The sequence below is a fragment of the Heptranchias perlo genome, chromosome 14 (assembly GCF_035084215.1).
Source record: "Heptranchias perlo isolate sHepPer1 chromosome 14, sHepPer1.hap1, whole genome shotgun sequence".
In the NCBI taxonomy this organism is placed as follows: Eukaryota; Metazoa; Chordata; class Chondrichthyes; order Hexanchiformes; family Hexanchidae; genus Heptranchias; species Heptranchias perlo.
This window is the reverse complement of record NC_090338.1, coordinates 15,563,655-15,583,860: the sequence shown is the minus strand read 5'-3', so window position 1 is coordinate 15,583,860 and position 20,206 is coordinate 15,563,655. Positions and strand designations below refer to the sequence as shown.

General features: G+C 47.3%; 1 protein-coding gene across 1 annotated transcript in view; it reads right to left on the bottom strand.

Moving 5' to 3' along the window:
* The window catches only part of LOC137332064 (uncharacterized), a 46,534-nt gene extending 29,170 nt beyond the window's left edge, over window positions 1–17,364 (bottom strand). Inside the window, exons 1-2 of the mRNA XM_067995788.1 lie at window positions 17,278–17,364; window positions 4,357–4,466 (exon numbers count right to left, since the gene is read on the bottom strand). Coding sequence (XP_067851889.1) covers window positions 4,357–4,417 — 61 coding nt within the window. The 5' untranslated portion in view covers window positions 4,418–4,466; window positions 17,278–17,364. The remainder of the gene's footprint in view (window positions 1–4,356; window positions 4,467–17,277) is intronic.
* Window positions 17,365–20,206: the final 2,842 nt, after the last annotated feature.

The following is a 20,206-nucleotide window of genomic DNA, read 5'->3' as shown; positions in this document are numbered from 1 at the left end:
TCAGCTGAGGGAGGGCGGTAGGTGGTAATCAGCAGGAGGTTTCCTTGCCCATGAGATTTCATGGGGTCCAGAGTCAATTTTGAGGACTCCCAGGGCCACTCCCTCCTGACTGGATATTACTGTGCCGCCACCTTTGGTCAGCTTGTCCTGCCGGTGGGACAGGACATACCCAGGGATGGTGATGGAAGAGTCTGGGATGTTGCCTGAAAGGTATGATTTTGTCAGTATGGCTATGTCAGGCTGTTGCTTGACTGGTCTGTGGGACAGCTCTCCCAATTTTGGCACAAGTCCCCAGATGTTAGTGAGGAGGACTTTGCAGGGTCGAATGGGCTTGGTTTGCCTTTGTCGTGTCCGGTGCCTAGTGGTCCGATGCCGGGTGGTCCGTCCGGTTTTATTCTTATTCTTATTGATGGAAAATGTAACATCTAGTAACATTTGGCCACTACATACAATTTGAATAAAGCTGTCTATATTAGGGTCCACATACTCAGCGAAGTGACAACAATCTGCAGGGAGCAGGCCACTGAATTCCATGACAATCCCAAGAATCTGGCAAGGGTCCTTGATTGAGCAGTTGGTTAAATTCCATGTTGCAGAAAATATAGGCTTCACATGTCCTTGCGACTCCTGGTCTACAGGGGGCAGTATCGGGGTGGACAGGAGCGAGCGGGAGAGAAATTGGGGAAGGATACATTTATGTCAGGACTCCACCCCATTAGTCCTGTGACAGGGTTCCTTGAGGTGTGGGGATGTCAGGTGGTTCCTGCGTCCGACCTCCCCTTGTCTAAAAACACACTGTTACAAAGTGCTTAATTTTCGCACCCCCGAGCGGGTACGTTCGTAGCGGGGGGGCTGCAAAAATCGAGGATTCCGGGGGGGGGGGTCCGGAGCCCGGCTCCAACCCGCCCACTTCCGAGTTCCCCAGTGATGCTCTGACATGCACACGCAGCCTCCGCATGTGGGACTCCCGCCGGCAATTAAAGCCGGTGGGGTGTCACTTGAAGTAATTAAACATGTACATCAGGTCGTTTACAGACCTGATTGACCTGATATTTTAGGAGGGGTGGGATTTTGCAATGAACTGAGATTGTTTCCCGAACTGCGGGAAACACTCCCAGTACAAATGGACATGTTGCAGCAATCAGCCTGTGGCAGCTGCAAAGGTCCATTTGACAGGTGGTGGGGGGAGACCCTCACTCATTGCAGGAGGCCACTCTGTCACTTTGGACAAAGTTTGGCCTCCACCACCCTCCTCCTAACAATAAAATTCACCAACTTGCACACTTACCCTGGTGTCCAGATACATGTACCTACCTTGCGGACCCCCTCAGATGTACATCTTGCGGATGGGGCCCGCCGTAGCTGCAGTCATGACCTCCTCGGAGGGCGAACAGCATCACCAGCCTCGCTGGCCACGCCTTCTACCTCTGACACGTGGAGCTCCACAATACAGTGCTGTGACACATCCACCTGCATAGCAGGAGGGAGGGCAACGGCAGAGAGAGATGCGTCGCAGAGGGCACTACCCTCGCCATAGGGTCCACAGACCGAGGCTCAGCTTCCTGGACCTCTCTGAGCAGCAGTGCACACGGAGGCTTAGAGTTACTCGACATGTAGTCGTGGACATCTGCAGCCTCCTTCATGCCGAGCTGCTCCCGGCTGGCCCAAGCACCATCTTCTTACCTGTCGCTGTCAAAGTCACCACTGCCCTCAACAACTTCTCCTCCGCATCCTTCCAGGGTGCCACTGGGGACATCGCCGACGTGTCTCAGTCGTCTGCACAAAAGAGCCCTGCAAATACACCTACACCCACTCTGCAGTGACACAAAGGGTGGCATCAGGTGTGGGTCTTCATTGTGATCCTCAGGAAAGGGCATTATTGCACAAACAAGACAAGATTCGCAAAGAGGTGGCAGTAGTGGTGACAATATAATATGTAATGTGAGTTGATCAGAAATTAAATATAAGTAAAAACCATGACAAACCCTCAAACACCCTTGTGCATCCCCTTCATGCTCACGACACGTTTGCCTTACGCTTCCTACTGCACATATGTGATGCATGCCCTGTGGCTGCAGCACAGCTTGTGGCAGGTTGAGTGAGGCTGACCGTGAAAGAGATGCATGAGAGGGTGAGTATGAGATGGAGCCATGAGATTGTATGAGGATTGGGTTGAGTGGTAATGGCGGGATGAGTACTGGCGAGGTGAGTAAGTGCAGGTAAGATGAGGATGAGCTTTGAGTGGGTGTGAGGAGTGATGTGATAGCATAGTGTTGGCAGTGCAGAAGGAGGTGTGGGGTGGGGGCGGTGATGTGGCAGACGGAGTGTAGGGGAATAAGTAAGTGTACTCACTTTGGCTGACCTGCTTAGGTCATTGGAGCGCCTCCTGCACTGTATGCAGGTGGGCGATATGTTGGTGGTGCAGGTGACCTCCTCTGCCACCTCGAGGCCTTCTTGGTGGCAGAGGTAGGCCGCTTCCTCCCACCCGCTGGGGGGAAGATCTCTGTCCTCCCCCTCCTCCTCACCCCATCCAATAATACCTGGAGTGAGGCATCATTAAACCTGGGAGCAGCCTTCCCCCTGGGCTGCTCCATGCTGTAACTTTTCCTATATTCTGCAGCAGTCAGTGGAGGACCGCCCATTTAAATAGGGCTCCTCCAGCTAACAGTCTGTGCTGCGCATGCGCAGTCCGCCCACTGTGCAGCTTTCCAGCGCGAAACCTGGAAGCAAAGGTAAGTAGCTGCAATTAGCCTGTGATTGCGTGTGGAGCACCCCGATTTCACTGGGTGCGTTAGCCACACACCCAGTCGACCCCCCGCTGCGAACCTGCCGCCCTCCTAATATCAAGCCCAAAGATAAACCAACTCTTGGAACCTGACTTGCATCCTCTTTCCACCAGGTGCTTCGCCTTATCTGTGCAATGTGACGACGACGACGACGACGACAACAACAACAATGTGCGTTTATATATTGCCTTTAATGTAATAAAACTGCCCAAGTTGCTTCACAGGGGTATAATCAAACAAAATTTGATACTCAGCCACATGAGGAGATATTAGGACAGGTGACCAAGAGCATGGTCACAGAGGTAGGTTTTAAGGAGTATCTTAAGGAAGAGAGCGGTAGAAAGGTAGAGAGGCTCAGGGAGGGAATTCCAGATCTTGGGACGAGGCAGCTGAAGGCACAGCCACCAATGGTGGAGAGATTGAAATCACGGATGTGCAAGAGGCTAGAATTGGAGGATCACTGAGATCTCTGAGGTGTTGAGGTTAGGATCAGACCAGACATGATCTTATTAAATGGCGGAGCAGGCTCGAAGGGCCGATTGGCCTACTCCTGCTCTTATTTCTTATGTTCTTATGTTCTTATCTCGGAGGTTTGTAGGGCTGGAGGAGGTTACAGATTTAGGGAGGTTACAAATGTGGCTGTGAAAGTGAGAAAGGCACTTAATGTTTGTGCATTCAGATACTTCTAGGGGACCTCTGGTGACATTAGTTACATCATTCAGTCAGGAGTTCATCACTACCATTCCCTGGACTGCATTTCCACCTTCGAATCATCATCTATCCTTCATTTCAAGGGGAACAGTAAATGAATAAAATACTTATTTTAACCATTATTTTATCTACATTTTCATAAGGGAAGTTATCTAAAGCAGTGAAACCCATTATCTGTGAGTCTTGATTAAATAGCAACTCACATCACAAATACCAAAAATAAAATAGCTCCGTGCACATTGTATTCACTGTAAAGTTTAAACACAAAGTTTGGACACTAAACCAGATGTAACCCAAACTGAGCAGCAGCGACAAACTTTCAAACCTTTTCAAATTATGTTTTACCAAACCGTAACTTTTGTAAGTTGTACAGGCTCAAACAACAAAAGATTCTCAATAATTCCTAATTTTATAAACATTTATTAATATTTACACATTCATTACTTTTGAAACCATTCTATATCAGATGCTAGCTGTTAGGCTGTTGAATTATCAAATATCAAATATCATGGAATACAGAAAGTGCTCCACAGAGTGAGTGTGACACTTTGAAATGTGACAACTTGCTGTGTGATGAAGTTTGCTGTAAGAGTAGATGGACAGATGAATGGATAAACAGAGTGATAGATAGATCGGGAAAAGGAGTTGAAGAGCAATGAGAAATATGCTAACATTTTTTATTACATTAAGTTTTTCTATTGCTTGAATCTGAAAAGCGAACTTACTCATCCTGTTTAAAGGAGCAGGAACATGAAAATAAAGACCTTACTTGCTTTCTGAATAATAGATGCGTGATTTCATTAAACACGATGATAAAGTCAAACAATATGAATGTGATTGGTGGAAAAAAGGCACTTACTCTGAGTGAAAACAGACCGAAGTAGAAACACAAAGAAACTTAACATCAAACCAGCTGGCATTTTGCTGCAGAAAAATCATAGACACTTCTCTTGGATTCAGTCACTTTGCCTGTAAGAAATATACATATAGATATATATATTTTACCTGAAAACCACTCGAAGTAAAACTGAGGCACTTGCTCTTCACTTCTCCACCATAATTTTCACATACACAAAGTTAAATAAAACTGATCAGAAAATGTATGAATTTTATATGCTTGAGGGAATGAATGAACAGCAATTAATATTTCTTGTTCACTGCTGCTCCATTTATTGATCATGTCTATATAATAACATGCTTTCAATGGCATTATCATCACCAAATCCCACACCATCAACATCCTGGGGGTTGCAATTGACCAGAAACACAACTGTACCAGCCCTATAAATGCCATGGCTACTAGAGCAGGTCAGAGGCTGGGTATTCTGTGGCGAATGGCTCACCTCCTGACTCCCCAAATCCTCTCCACCATTTACAAGGCATAAGTCAGGAATGTGATGGAATACTCTCCACTTGCGAGGTTGGCTGCAGCTGCAAAAACACCCAAAAAGCTCAACGCCTTCCAGGACAAAGTGGACTGCTTGATCGCCAACCCATCCACCACCTTAAACATTCACTCCTTCCACCATGGGTGCACTGTGGCTGCATTGTGTCCTTTCTACAGGGTGCCAAGGCTTCTTCAGCAACACCTCTGAAACCTGCGATCTCCACTAACTAGAAGGACGAGGGCAGCAGGTGCATGGGAACACGATCACCTCCAAGATCCCCTCCAAGTCACACACCATCCCGACTAGGACATATATCACTGTTCCTTTATCGTTGCAGGGACAAAATCCTGGAACTCCCTATCTAATAGCATTGTGGGAGTACATTCACCACATGGACTGCAGTGGTTTAAGAAGAAGGCCCACCACCATCTTCTCCAGGGCAACTGGGCTCCGCTGTTTGCTTTGCAGAAACTGCATCTCCCTGCTGCCTTACCATTGAAATCCATTGAATGGCGTGAAGTTGCTGTATTTGCGCGGTGGTTACAAATTAAATTCGCCACAGAAAGTTAAGTCTTGTCATTTCAAGCACAAGTACCTTTTTAACAACATGATAATTGTTCATTTCTGCCAATCAACCTCTCTGAAACTGAACATTATGGGTCCGATATTAGGAGGGCGGCAGGTTCGCAGTGGGGGGACGAGTGAGCGCGGGGGTAACGCGCCCAGTGAAATCGGGGTGCTCAGCACGCGATTGCAGCTTGATTGGAGCCACTTATCTGTTCTTCCGGGTTTCGCGCTGGAAAGCTGCGCGGTGGGCGGACTGCGCATGCGCAGCATAGACTGTCAGCTGGAGGAGCCCTATTTAAAGGGGCAGTCCTCCACTGACTGATGCTGCAGGAAACAGGAAAAAATACAGCATGGAGCAGCCCAGGGGGAATGATGCCTCACTCCAGGTATTATTGGATGGGGTGAGGAGGAGGGGGAGGACAGAGATCTTCCCCCGGCGGGCGGGAGGAAGCGGCCTGCCTCTGCCACCAAGAAGGCCGGGCTCGAGGTGGCAGAGGAGGTCACCTGCACCACCAACATATCATGCACCTGCATACAGTGCAGGAGGCGCTTCAATGACCTAAGTAGGTCAGCCAAAGTGAGTACACTTACTCATTCCCCTACACTCCGTCTGCCACATCACCACCCCCACCCCACATCTCCTTCAGCACTGCCAACACTACTCTGTCACATCACTCCTCACACCCACTCAAAGCTCATCCTCATCTTACCTGCACATACTCACCTCGCCAGTACTCATCCCGCCACTACCACTCAACCCAAACCTGATATAATCTCATGGCTCTATCTCATACTCACTCTCTCATGCATCTCTTTCACGGTCAGCCTCACTCAACCTGCCACTACCTGTGCTGCAGCCACAGGGCATGCATCACATACGTGCAGTAGGAAGCGTAAGGCAAACGTGTCGTGAGCATGAAGGGGATGCACAAGGGTGTTTGAGGGTTTGTCATGGTTTTAACCTACATTTAATTTCTGATCAACTCACATTACATATTATATTGTCACCACTACTGCCACGTCTTTGCGAATTTTGTCTTGTTTGTGCAATAATGCCCTTCCTGAGGATCACGATGAAGACCCACAACTGATGCCACCCATTGTGTCACTGCAGAGTGGGTGTAGGTGTATTTGCAGGGCTCTTTTGTGCAGACAACTGAGACACGTCGACGATGTCCCCAGTGGCACCCTGGAAGGATGCGGAGGAGAAGTTGTTGAGGAGAGTGGTGACTTTGACAGCGACAGGTAAGAAGATGGTGCTCGGGCCAGCCGGGAGCAGCTCGGCATGAAGGAGGCTGCAGATTTCCAGGACTACATGTCGAATGAATCTGAGCCTCTGTGTGCACTGCTGCTCAGAGAGGTCCAGGAAGCTGAGCCTCGGTCTGTAGTCCCTGTGGCGAGGGTAGTGCCTTCTGCAACGCATCTCTCTCTGCCGTTGCCCACCCTCCTGCTGTACAGGTGGATGTGTCACAGCACTGTTTTGTGGAGCTCCACGTGTCAGAGGTGGACAGCGTTGCCGGCGAGGCTGGTGATGCTGTTCGTCCTCCAAAGAGGTCATGACTGCAGCCATGGCAGCCCCCATCCGGAAGATGTACGTTTGAGGGGGTCCGCAAGGTAGGTAAATGTGTCTGGACACCGGGGTAAATGTGCAAGTGGGTGAATTTTATTGTTAGGAGGAGGGTGGTGGAGGCCAAACTTTGTCCAAAGTGACAGAGTGGCCTCCTGCAATGAGTGAGGGTCTCCCCCCACCACCTGTCAAATGGACCTTTGCAGCTGCCACAGGCTGATGGCTGCAACACATCCATTTGAACTGGGAGTGTTTCCCCCAGTACGGGAAACAGTCCCAGTTATTTGCAAAATCCCACCCCTCCTAAAATGTCATGTTAATCAGGTCTCTAAACGACCTGAAAAACCTTAATAATTACTTTAAGTGGCACCCCGCCACGAACGCACCCACTCGGGGGTGCGAAAATCGAGCCCTAAGTATTGCAAGTGTGAAGTCTCATTCCTTCAGGTATTAATTGTCGATGTTTAAAAATGTCAAATTTTTTTTTTTTTTTACTTTTCCTTTCTTTCTCTTTTTTCTCCCTCTCTTAATCCAATCTTTCTTTCCCTCTCTTTATTTCTCTTTCTGAACCTGATTTGACATTGAATTCACCCACTCTAATTTGCACTCTCCTCTCAGTCTTTGTGCTCTTTATTTCTCAATCCTTCAATCTGATTGGTTAAGGAGATACCCTGTTCACTCAGGTCCCAGAAGCCCTGTTTCCCTCGCTGTGACGTTATCAGCTCGCACTTTCAGCAACTTAGTGGCCAAGAATGTTTTGTGCTGAAGGGTGGAGGGTTAAGTCTGACTAACGAGAGACGCCGTTGGATGCCCTGCTCCAGCAAAATCTGGGCCAACAAATTGAAGCTATTCCAACAATGTTCAGTGGCAGTGAGTAAAACAAATCAGATGTTGGGATGTATTAAAAATTCAATCTTGTATCGAAATAGTGGGGTAATCCTGCCGCTTTCTAAATGATTGGTGGGACCGCACTTAGAATATTGTGTCCAGTTCTGGTCACCGAAACACAAAGAGGATATTGCACCTGCTGAGAGAATAAAGAGAGCATCCAGAATGATTGAGGGAATGGAGGGATTGGATTATAAGGAGCGATTATGTCAATTGAGCATGTTCACACTGGAAAAGAGAAGGCTGAGAGTTCTTATGATTGCTGCTTTTAGGATTCTAAAGGGACGAGATAGTGTAGACCATGACAAGCTGTTTCAGAACAGTGGAACCAGAGAACACCACCTGTGCTTGAAAAGGGGTAAATTCAAAACTAATCTGCGGAAGCAGTGGGCTGTAAATTGATTTTGGGCAGAGAAGCAGAACGGGTGAGAACGAATCGGTGACTTTTTTTTGCTCTACTGCCTGATTTTGTCTCCCACTGACTTCAATGGAAAAGAAAATTGGACCGAGTGTGAAACAGGCGGCCGTTCACTATCGCCTGTTTAGCGCCACCGCCCAAAGAAGAATTTATACCCTGTTAGTGCAGTGAGTGTAAATCTATGGATCAAACGTCCGAAGGAGACGGTGGAAGCAGAAAGTGTTGATTCATTCAAATGCAAATTAGATAGATTGCTTTCAGTAAATAATACTGTGGGAGACACTGTGTGAGTAACTTGAGACATGACGTGGGAAGTGTTACATTGGGGATTAAATTGGTTAACCCCCAAAACTGGGCGCGGGGGTTGCAGTTTGCGATTAACCCGCGCCCGATTATTGAGATGTAAGTAACACTTGAGATTCGTACGGTTGATAATCTGCATGATTGTTGCGAGCAGCCAGCACTACCTGAGCTGTTGAGGGACTGCACGCACCAGCAAGGGGCTCGATATGGGGCGTGGCCAGCACTACTTAAAGGCAGCTTTTAAAGAGGAAGTGCACTGTCAATTCAATCAGTGGTGGAAGGAAAGTCTAATGCTGGACCGGTGAGAGAGCCTGCACCAAGGTTCTCCGATGACGCTCCAGAGGTCTTAGTGGACAAGGTGGACACGAGGAGGGCCATCCTGTACCCGTAGGGTGGCAGGAGGCTCTCCAGACACCAGCTGCGGAGCCAGTAGGAGAAAATAGCCCTGGAAGTGAATGCCAGGAACATTGCACCATTCACGAGGATGCAGTGCAGGAGAAATTACAATGATTTGACACGAGTGGTCAAGGTGAGTGAATGCAAGTGGCAAGTGGCAAATCCTACCAACTGCACCACTGCTCCATGCACGATACCCCCCGTCACCCACCCACCAACAAACACTTTCCATCCGTACGCAAGGCTGCACTTTGGATACTGCATCTCACCCTCACATTGTGAGCCACACACCCACAACTCTCAGGTCACACACACTGGCAGCTATTCAACCATGTCAGCCACATCACCCAAACACCTTGCAGAAACACTTCCCTCTGACTTGCTGCAGAAGTTGGCGCATAACAGCTGGCAGCAGTAAAGACCTGGGGGAGGACAGGCACACCTACACGTCCTCACCCCCACGGAGGAGACAGTGCTGGGGATCATTGGGTGGGCCGTCGCCGCGGACGTGGCCACTGGCGGCGCTGAAGGTCTCGCTGATGAGGGTCTCTACATACTTAATACTACTTCTCGTTTCCCACATCTCCCTCACCCCACTCACGTGCTGCAGATGGTGTCAGCACGCACGTCTTACTTTCTCCACCCCCGCTTCACAACTCATCCCGTCTCCCTTTATCATTGGAGATGCCCAAGAACTGGAGCCGGCACCGTCCGAGGTGGAGGAGGAGGAAGACCGTGATAATGAAGCCACAAGGTCACTTGATCTGCCGTTCGCATCCAGCAGCTCAGAGACTGAATCTATGTGTAGCTTAGAGGCTAGGTTAGAGGAGGGATCTGCATGTGGTGAAACACCGGGCACAAGTGCACAGGAACTGGGGCGGGGGGAACGGACACCGCAGGTGCCAGTTCGCTGGAGGGCGAGGTGGCACACTAGTTCTGAAGCCGAGGAATCAGATGATGACTTCGATGGGCCAGGCCAATGGGAATACACAGCCAAATGCTTGGTGCACTGAAAAGCCTGCCAGAAAGCCTGTGTGCAATGTCACGGGGCATGGGGGAGTCCACCTCGAACTTAGCGCAGGGCTTTGCACAGAGCTTGAAGCCCATCCTTTCCCACATGGAACGGGTGGTCACCTCCATCAGCACATCTGTGGAACCCACCATGATGCAGCTTCTGATGACCGATGTCACAGCTTCCATTGCAGCACAAACATCTGTCGTCCAAGGTCTAACTGCTGCATTTAGAGCTCAGACTGCTGCTATCGCAGCTCTGGGTTCGACTGTGGAACGGGGCTTCCAGGGCGTCACAGCAGTCTAGCAGATCACCAGGATTGCTGAGGCGCCGCCCCAGAACAGAGGCATTGGCTCCATGGAACACAAACATAAGAACATAAGAACATAAGAAATAGGAGCAGCAGTAGGCCAATCGGCCCCTCGAGCCTGCTCCACCATTCAATAAGATCATGGCTGATCTGATCCTAACCTCAAATCTAAATTCATGTCCAATTTCCTGCCCACTCCCCATAACCCCTAATTCCCTTTACTTCTAGGAAACTGTCTATTTCTGTTTTAAATTTATTTAATGATGTAGCTTCCATAGCTTCCTGGGGCAGCAAATTCCACAGACCTACCACCCTCTGAGTGAAGAAGTTTCCCTCATCTCAGTTTTGAAAGAGCAGCCCCTTATTCTAAGATTATGCCCCCTAGTTCTCGTCTCACCCATCCTTGGGAACATCCTTACCGTATCCACCCGATCAAGCCCCTTCACAATCTTATATGTTTCAATAAGATCGCCTCTCATTCTCAGGATGACAGCATTCCTGCTCTCACCCCTGCCACTCAGCCAGTGCCCTTGCTCTTGCCCGTCAGCTAGCCAGACCAGACTGCTGCAGCCCATGCCGAGATGGTGCAGTCTGAAATCGAGTCATCCCGAACCAGAGCTGCTCAAGGTCATCCTCCACGGCCATCTGCACGCTCCTCAATTGAAGGTCAGCAGCCTTCCACCACCCATGCTCCAGCCACAGGGGATGCACCTTGTTGGAGCACTGGGAATGGAGCATGAACAACAGAGATTAAGAGAATGCACAAGGGTGAAAAGTGTAATGTTGTTTATATCATTTCATGTGTTAGTTTATAAATTTGTATTTGAAGTCGGAGTTGGTGGTTGTTTTTATTTATGTGATGAGCTGCAGGAAGAAGCAAAGTGTAATCATAAGAAGGATGATTGGATGGTCATGTGGGAGAGGAATGGTGAGGAGCGTAGGACTGTTGGTGATGTTACTGATATCGCTCATTAATAAAGTGAGCACGCAGAGCCCTGGTAGATAGTATCTGTCCACCTTGTTGCCTCTTTGCCTCTTCCTCCACTTCCTTTTCTGTCTCCTCCTTCTCCTCCCCTGCCTCTTCCTCCTCTCCCTCTGTCTCTGGTTCAGGGTCTTGCCGGATAGGTGGTGGCAAGGGCTGTCCTCTCATAAGGGCGAGGTTGTGCAGCATGCAGAATATGACGACAAATCTTGACACCCACTCAGCTGAGTACTGCAGGGCTCCTCCAGACAGCGGAAGTGTGGTTTAGAACATCTATGGTGTACTCGATGATGTTCCGTGTGACCGCATTGCTCTCATTGTAGGCCTGCTGTGCACGTGTGCATGCGTTCCTGACCTGAGCCATGAGCCACCTCATGAGGGGATAGCCCTCGTTGCCCAGTGACCAGCCTTTGACTTGCCGTGCCGGTTGAAAGATAGGTGGGGCGTTGGACTGCCGCAGAATGAAGGAATCATGACTGCTGTCAGGGTAGTGGACATTGACCTGCATGATGCACTGCGTGTGGTCGCACACCAGCTGCACATTGAGGGAGTGGAACCCCTTTCTGTTCATGAAGAAAGCCAAGTTTGAGATGTGGAGCACTCATGGCAATATGTGTGCAGTCAATGGCACCCTGCACCATGGTGAAGCCATGACCTCCCTTATGCAGCAGTGCACTGCAAACTGCGAGATGTTGCTCATATCACCAGCAGCAGCCTTAAAGGATCCAGAGCTGTGAAAGTTCAGCGCCACAGTTACCTTCACAGCCACAGGCAATGCTGTCCTTGCCGTCTGAAGCTGCAGTTGTGGCTGCAGCAGTTGACATATCTCCATCACAACCTCTTTCGTGAACCAATGATGTTGGATGCAATGATCTTCACTCAGGTTGAGGTAAGAGAATTGGTCCCTGAAGGCCCTCATTGGATATGGCGTCCTGCTCAGTGCCCGCCTCCCTCACCTCGCAGATTGACCTGCTCTGTGTGGCCTCTCTACATGCTCCCAGTTGTGTTCAATGCCCAGCGGGAGTCCGAGCAGGGCCACCCATGGTTGGCAGAAACCTTGTTCGTATACTGCTTTAAATGCCACCAACAGTAATGCAGGACCTGCCAAACCACTCTCTATATAATATTGCAACTTTCTCCAAATGTAGGAAGCTTCAACCAACATGTACAATTGTACCAGTAATCCAGCAACTAACCTGAAACATCTGTATGATCCTTTTAAATAGTGTTGGTTAGAGTATTGAGTTCCAAAATCGCATACGTTCCTTTAAATCAGTGTTGCACTCTGATCTACTAAGTATTCTCCCCACTTTACATGGTGCCGGCGTTCGTTATCTACGTGTGCGCGAAAGCCTTAACCAAGATGGCGTCTGTCGCACGTCACGCTAGAAGTGTGCGCTCACATTCCGGACGCCATTTTAGGTCCTTAGGAGGCTGCGTCGCGCCTACACAACAGGTGATACGCGGCCCAATTTATAGCCCGATGTGCTCATCAATAAAACTGAGTCTAATTAAAGTGAGTTTAGTTCCCTCATACCTGTGCACCACTACATTTTTCACATCAGTTGTGTGATCTATTTGGTAGTCTTCCCTCAGGTTGGTGCACACTGTATTAAGCAATGAAATTATTTGTAAATGAGATTGCATGTGATTCAAATCAGCAGCCTGGAGTTGGAAGCAGTCTATCTTGAGGCTGGAACTTAAAGGCCTGGAAATTCGAACGCTCAGCGCCAGATTTATGGGCATTAAATGGCCTCCTCTGCTTCCAATATGGTGGCAAGCAATATCCTGAGGTTGAGATGATTTGCCTCCAACGACCAGAACCATTTTCCTTTGGCCGTGTATGACTCCAGCCACTGGAGAGCCCCCACATCCCCATTGACTTCAGTTTTATTAAGGTTCCTTGGTGGCGCACTTGGTTAAATGCTGCCTTGATGTCATGGGCAGTATATAAATACAAGTTCTTTCTTTCTAATGCATGTGCGCACGGTGTGTGCGTGTGGAGCTGAGTTAGAATGAAGTTGAAGAGACACTATTCCATCCACAAGATCTCTGTCTTTGTGTTTATTCTCTCAGCAGCACTTCTTGTTCTTCTACATCTCAGGTAGAAACTTAATAAGTAAATGATAACCTCCAGGATTAGACTCTTTCTGATGGATATAAAGGTAATTGCTCACTATAATGGTCAATGCCATCCCTCCTTTCTATTGAGCCATTCAAGATTACATCACAGAAGAATTTGGCCTGTTGTGTCTGTGCCTGCACTTTGTTAGAGCATTCTGACTCAACCATACCTGTAGCATTTATATAGCGACTTTCACGACCTCAGGACATCCCAAAGTGCTTTACAACCAATGAAGCACTTTTGAAATGTAGTTACTGTTGTAATGTAAGAAACTCAGCAGCCAAATAGTGCAGAGCAAGGTCCCACAAACAGTAATTAAATAAATGATCAGATCGTGGGGGGGGGGGGGGAATTTGGCCTTGCATCTACACGGACACCTAAGCCCCGAAAATAGCGTCCGTGATGCACGTGCACACCTCTGGCGTGACGTGCACAGGACACCATCTTGGTAAAGGTGTTTGCACAGGCGCACCTCACAAATGCCAGCAGCAGATAAAGGAGGGAGATTATGGTGTTAATCAGTGTGCAACGCTGATTTAAAGGGACCGCTGTTATTTTGGAATGCCATGCTCCAGCCAACGCACTGTCTTAACCTCTCACAGCTGAACAGGTCTTAAACGGCATGAAGATCCCCCCACCAGTGCTATTTAAAGAGACCATGCAAGAGTTACTGGTTAGTTGATGGATTATTTATTCTGGCTGCTGCTGCATTTGTACCTCTTTTTGGAGGTTTCCTATACTTGAATAAAGTTGCAATACGCTATACAGAGTGGGCTGGCTAGCTGACAGGCAACACAAGAGCACTGGCAGAGTGGTAGGGGTAGGACACTAATGCTGTCATCTGAGAGAGGACAGCAGGTTCATGTTCCATAGAGCCTCTGCCACTTGCTGCCTCCTGTTATGAGCCATCTTCTCCTGCAAGAAAGCGGGACGTGTATCGATGAGCATCCTGCAAGATGTTTGGGTGATGTGGTTGTCATGGTTGAATAGCTGCCAGTGTGTGTGGCCTGTGAGTTTGGGGTGTGCGGCTTGCAACAGGAATAATTTGTGAGGATGATATGAAGCATCTGATTGGAAGAGGTCATACTGATTGAAAGAATTTGTTGGTCGGTGGGTGATGGGGGTGTAGTGCGTGGACCAGTGGATGAGGCTAATGGTGCAGTTGGTAGGAGGTTCCATTTGACAGTTGAACTCACTCACCTTGACCACTTGTGTCAAGTCATTGAACTTCTTCCTGCACTGCATCCATGCTTGTGGTGCTGTGCTCCTGGCATTGACCTCATCGCTACTGCCTCCCGCTGCCTCTTGAGCATATGTCTGGATGGCCGCTTGCCCCACTGCGGATATAGGGTGCCCCTCATTCTGTCCACCTCTTGCACCAAGGCCTCGAGTGCATCATCAGAGAACCTTGGTGCACGGTCTTTCACAGGCCCGGTACAAACTCAGATTGGCCGGGTCTGGAGTGTAAATTGGAGGATATGGAATGTAGTTTTGAGAAACCTTTTCAATATTTTAAAACGCAACAACTGTTTTTAACTGTTTTTAAAAGTAGGGACGAGACCTGCATCTGTGTTTTACTTGTGTAATTTCTGATCTCCATTCAGACCAGTATCTCACATTTTGAAAATATCAGAGTCCCGCTAACTTTGAGCAGCCAAGTTGTTGCTTATTAAAAATTCCAGAGTTTCCACCATGCTTCACTATATTGCAGCACAGATTCACCTCACCATTCACTTCCACCACTTCCTGCAGCCACAGTGCACTGCGCCTTTAAGAGGTGCAGCTGCCTTTAAGTGGTGCTGACCTCTCCCAATATTGGAGTCCCCTGCTGATGTATGCAGCCAATAATCAATGTAGATAGCGCTGGTTGCACGCAGCAATCACTGAAATCATCGGACAGTACGAATGTTACGTGCTGCCTGCATTGCAACCAACAGGCGCGAATTAATCGTGCATCACGATCCCAGCGCCCGTTTTTGGGGGTTAAACAATTTAACCCAACATCTGTTTTAGGTGTTGGTTGAGGGATAAATATTGATCAGGACAGTAGGAGAACACCACTGCTCTTCTTCGAATAGGACACTGAGATCTTAAATGTTTGCCTGAGAGGGCAGACAGGGCATCAATTTAACATCTCATCCGAAAGACGGAACCTCCGACAGTGCAGCACCCCCTCAGTACTGCACTGAAGTATTAGCCTAAATGATGTGCTCAAGTCTCTGGAATTGGTCTTTAACCCATAATGTTCTGTCTCAGAGGAGAGAGTGCTACCACTGAGCTATAGCTGACACCTTGGATGTCGGGTGGGTTGGGGGTGAGTGGGAAGGTAAAATTAAAAATGTAAAACCCGCCTCCAACCCATCCACTTCCGGTTTTAATGGTGTCGGGTCGATGGGCGGGCGACCAGCCCGCTCTCAGGAGGCAGGTTGATCAGTAAAATCTTTTAAGGAGGCTTAGGGCCTCCATTTTGATAGTTTTTTTATTTTTAATTCCTGGGGGCCGAGATTCCCGGGCCTTCTGATTCTCCCATCCGACTGACGGCCAGCCTGTCAATCTGGCTGGCCTGTTGGGAGGGAAACCTACAAAAAAAATGAAAGACATCCTTACGTCAAAATCGTTAGGACGTCTGGGAAACCTGTACTTACGGGTTTCCTGTCAGGAATTCCACCCCTGCCATCTTCTCGGCTCCCCGTTAAAATTAACCCCTTATATCTAAAGCATTAGGTCTGAAATTTATGTGAAACTAATAATTTTAATGTTTGAAATTACAAATAAAATGTATCGTGCCAACTCTGAAACATAAACTAAAATATGTCTTTAAGGATCTTTAAAATGCTGGACAATAATGCAATTGTCATGGGCTTGTTTAACTGGTCCTGACTGAGGTCATGTGAGTAACCTGAAGCAGTCGATGGTTATCTCAGTGTCACAGTTTTGGATTAACCACGTCTACATCCTTCAACGATCTGTCCAAATTACTGTAAATAGGCAGCAATGATTCTGTTCATAGATTTCTAAACAGAATTCTTTACTGTAGTGTATCTGATATGGTGCTGCTCACTGTAGGTCAGAGGCTGGTTCATAAGGGCAGGAGCATTGTACCATCTCACACACAATGTATTACTGTGCTGATAAAGGGAAACTATGATAAATTAATGTGATGATTTAAGACTGCAAGGTGTAATTGCTGTGCTTTCCAAGCTCAATTAGAAGGTAACGGGTTTCAGGCAGATCCTTAGGTCAATTAGAGCTTCTGCTTTTTCCTGCATCTTATTCACTGGAGGAGCTGAACCAAAAGTAGGGGCAGTCGTCAAGCCCACACTAAGGGCTGGCAATCAAGTTTTTCCACCATGATTCATCTGTTCTCTTACATTTTATTCTTTGACTCTTTTACTCCCCACTTCACTGACAGATGTTTTCAACTAAAATTGGGCACCACTGATTAGTCAAAGAACTGAAAACCAACAGAACTTTGAAGGACAATGAAAACCTCAAACAGTACAACAGCATCACTTGGGAAACCAGAAAAAACAAATCAAGATAAAGACAAAAATGTTTGTACCAACAAACAGGAAAGCTTAAAATGTGTAAAATGCAGTCATTTAGTTGTAAGAAACCTCCTTATTGGAGTTTTATGGAGAGGGAACCAAACAGATCAGCAGTTGATGCCCCTGTTTAGTGTAAAGAGGAACAGGGTGCAACAGAAGAACTGATTTGAAAGAGTAAAAGGTCAAAAAGGGACAAGATCTTTGAGCAATGTGTTATTCAAACCACATTTAAATCAATCCTTTATGAAGAAGTATGATTGCAGTAAGATTGCCTACCTTGTGGGCAGAGACTAATGAAGAAGTCCAGAGACTGAGCAGCAAACCTCCAAGTCCAGCGATGCACAACTGAGGTTCTCAGTCATTACTCTGCACAAAGTAATTGACGTTGTCTCTTGTGAAACCTACAGACGGATGAGCTTCCTCTTCCCTTTCAGCTCACAGTTCATACATCATTGGTGTTGTGCACATTCAAGCTGAGAAAGAAAATTAGCTCAAAATAGGAAAAAGAGGGCATCCCAAAATGGGAACTAATCAAGCTCAAAAACATTTCGGGAGGGATAGTAAAGGGGTCAGTCTTGGGACCTATTATTTTAAATATTATTGGACGATCTGAAATGACAGAGCTCATGTTAAATTGGAGAATCTTCTGTTTTATAAAGAAAGGAGTGTTATACCATGAATTGCCAGGGGCCAAAAGTCTTGAGTTCCAGTCATAGCAAGGGCTGAGCAGGACTCCCTGCCACCTCTAGGAATGAATGCTGACCAGGTCCCAAATCCCAGGGATGGGTTCATTAGCATATTTAGGCGAGTGCATCACATATGTTAGTTTAATCTGTGATGCTCCCCTGATCTACTCCAGGAGGGAGGATTGGGAGACGATCGTTCCACTAAGGACACCTGGAGGCCATTCCCCTGGAAAAAGAAAGTGTCTTCAACAGATCTTTGGCTCTGAGACACATAACTCTGATACAGTCTGGGATTGACCACCTCTCCTAGTGTTAGTTGAAATAGGGCGGGAGGAGGCTCATGTGGAGCATAAACACCGGCATAGAAAGTCGGGCCGAATGGCCAGTTTCTGTGCAGTGATTTCTATGTAATTCCTTTGCAGAGTCTGGGGTCCTTTCTGTTGTATCAGTGGGGTCCACACCTGCTTTCAGCTGGTGTGATTTGCATTGAATTCTAATACTGTCACAAAGAGCAGAGTAACTGAGACAGCCTGGGAACACCCCCTGACCTACTCCCTTGAAACAGGGGAAGGGCAGATGATCGACCATGGCCCCGCCATCAGAAAATGACAGATTCCCCCGCATCCAACTATTTTCCCATCACTTGACCAGTGACCTGTCCCAGCTGCATCTTGTGCCAGAATTTTGGATCACCAGTGTTTTACCTGGTAACCTGTAGAAGAATCTTCCAGTTGTTTACTATAACATCTGCTCATCCAGTCACCACATGCTCTGCATCAGCAATTTGATCCAAACTCTAATTTGAAGCAATGATGGTGAGCTGAATGCTTGCTGATTGGAAGCCAGCTATTAGTCTCCAGCGGGAAATTTCACTTCTTCTCTCTGAGCCTCACGCACATACACTGTCTCCCTTTTTCTTTCCTTCCATATCTCACCCTTATGTGCTTCTCACCGTCACACACCATCTCCCTCACTCATCCACCGTCTATTTCTCTCTATACATCTCTCTCTCTCTCACTCTGCTTATTTCTCTTTCTGTGTGTGCGTTTGTCCCTTTATCTGTGTCTGTTTCTTTCCCTCTGACTGTCTGTCTCTTTACCTTTTCTCCATCTATCCATCTATCTCCTGACATCTTTTTCTTTCTCTCTGCCTTCATATGGTTTTCTCTTTTCTCAATTGTCCATATTTGCAAAGGTAAATGCTCAAAAAGAATTTTCCTGTCAAACAGGTTGTCACTGTTTTATCACTGTGAAACTTGAACAAGTGCAAGTGTGGCATAACATTTTGCTATACAAACATAGAAACATAGAAACTAGGAGCATGAGTAGGCCATTCGGCCCTTCGAGCCTGTTCCGCCATTCAATATGATCATGGCTGATCCTCGATCTTAATACCATATTCCCGTTCTCTCCCCATACCCGTTGATGCCTTTTGTGTCTAGAAATCTATCCAGCTCCTTCTTAAATATATTCAGTGACCTGGCCTCCACAGCCTTCTGTGGTAGAGAATTCTACCACCCTCTGAATGAAGAAATTTCTCCTCATCTCAGTCCTAAATGTCCTACCCCATATCCTGAGACTGTGACCCCCTCGTTCTGGACTCCCCCAGCTAGGGGAAACATCTTCCGAACATCCAGTCTGTCTAGCCCTGTCAGAATTTTATATGTTTCAATGAGATCCCCTCTCATTCTTCTAAACTCAATTAATACAGGCCAAGTCGACCCAATCTCTCCTCATATGACAGTCCTGCCATCCCAGGAACCAGTCTGGTGAAACTTCGCTGCACTTCCTCTATGGCAAGTATATCCTTTCTTAGGTAAGGAGACCAAAACTGCACACAATACTCCAGATGTGGTCTCACCAAGGCCCTGTATAACTGCAGTAAGACATCCTTGCTCCTGTACTCAAATCGTCTTGCAATGAAGGCCAACATACCATTTGCCTTCCTAACTGCTTGCTGCACCTGCATGTTTGCTTTCAGTGACTGGTGTACAAGGACACCCAGGTCCCTTTGAACATCAACATTTCCCAATCTATCACCATTTAAATAATACTCTGCCTTTCTGTTTTTCCTTCCGAAGTGGATAACTTCACATACCAGCTGGCACAAATTAAGTTTTGAATAAGAAGAGAGGACATGGAGAATGTTTTCACTGAAAGGATATTAGTCATGGAATAAGTTACCAGGGATGACCATTGAATCAGATGGTAGACATGGATTGAAGAGAGAATTGGATACAGTTCTACAGAGAGAAGGGATTGAGAGAGTAAAACAAAGGAGAAGAAGGACCAACAGGCAGTGTAATGGGTCTGAGGGAATCCTGAGCCCAGCTCTCACCTTCATGGCAACGAGGCTGCTGTCCAGAATGGCTGGTGTGGGACAGGGCCAGAAAATACTTGTTTAACCTAATTTCCTGTACACATTTCTTATTGTCATTCTTTAGACTTCTTTTCCTTTACTAATTATTGTTAAAACAAAAAGAAAATGAAAAGTACAAAATTAGTCTCATCTACATAAAA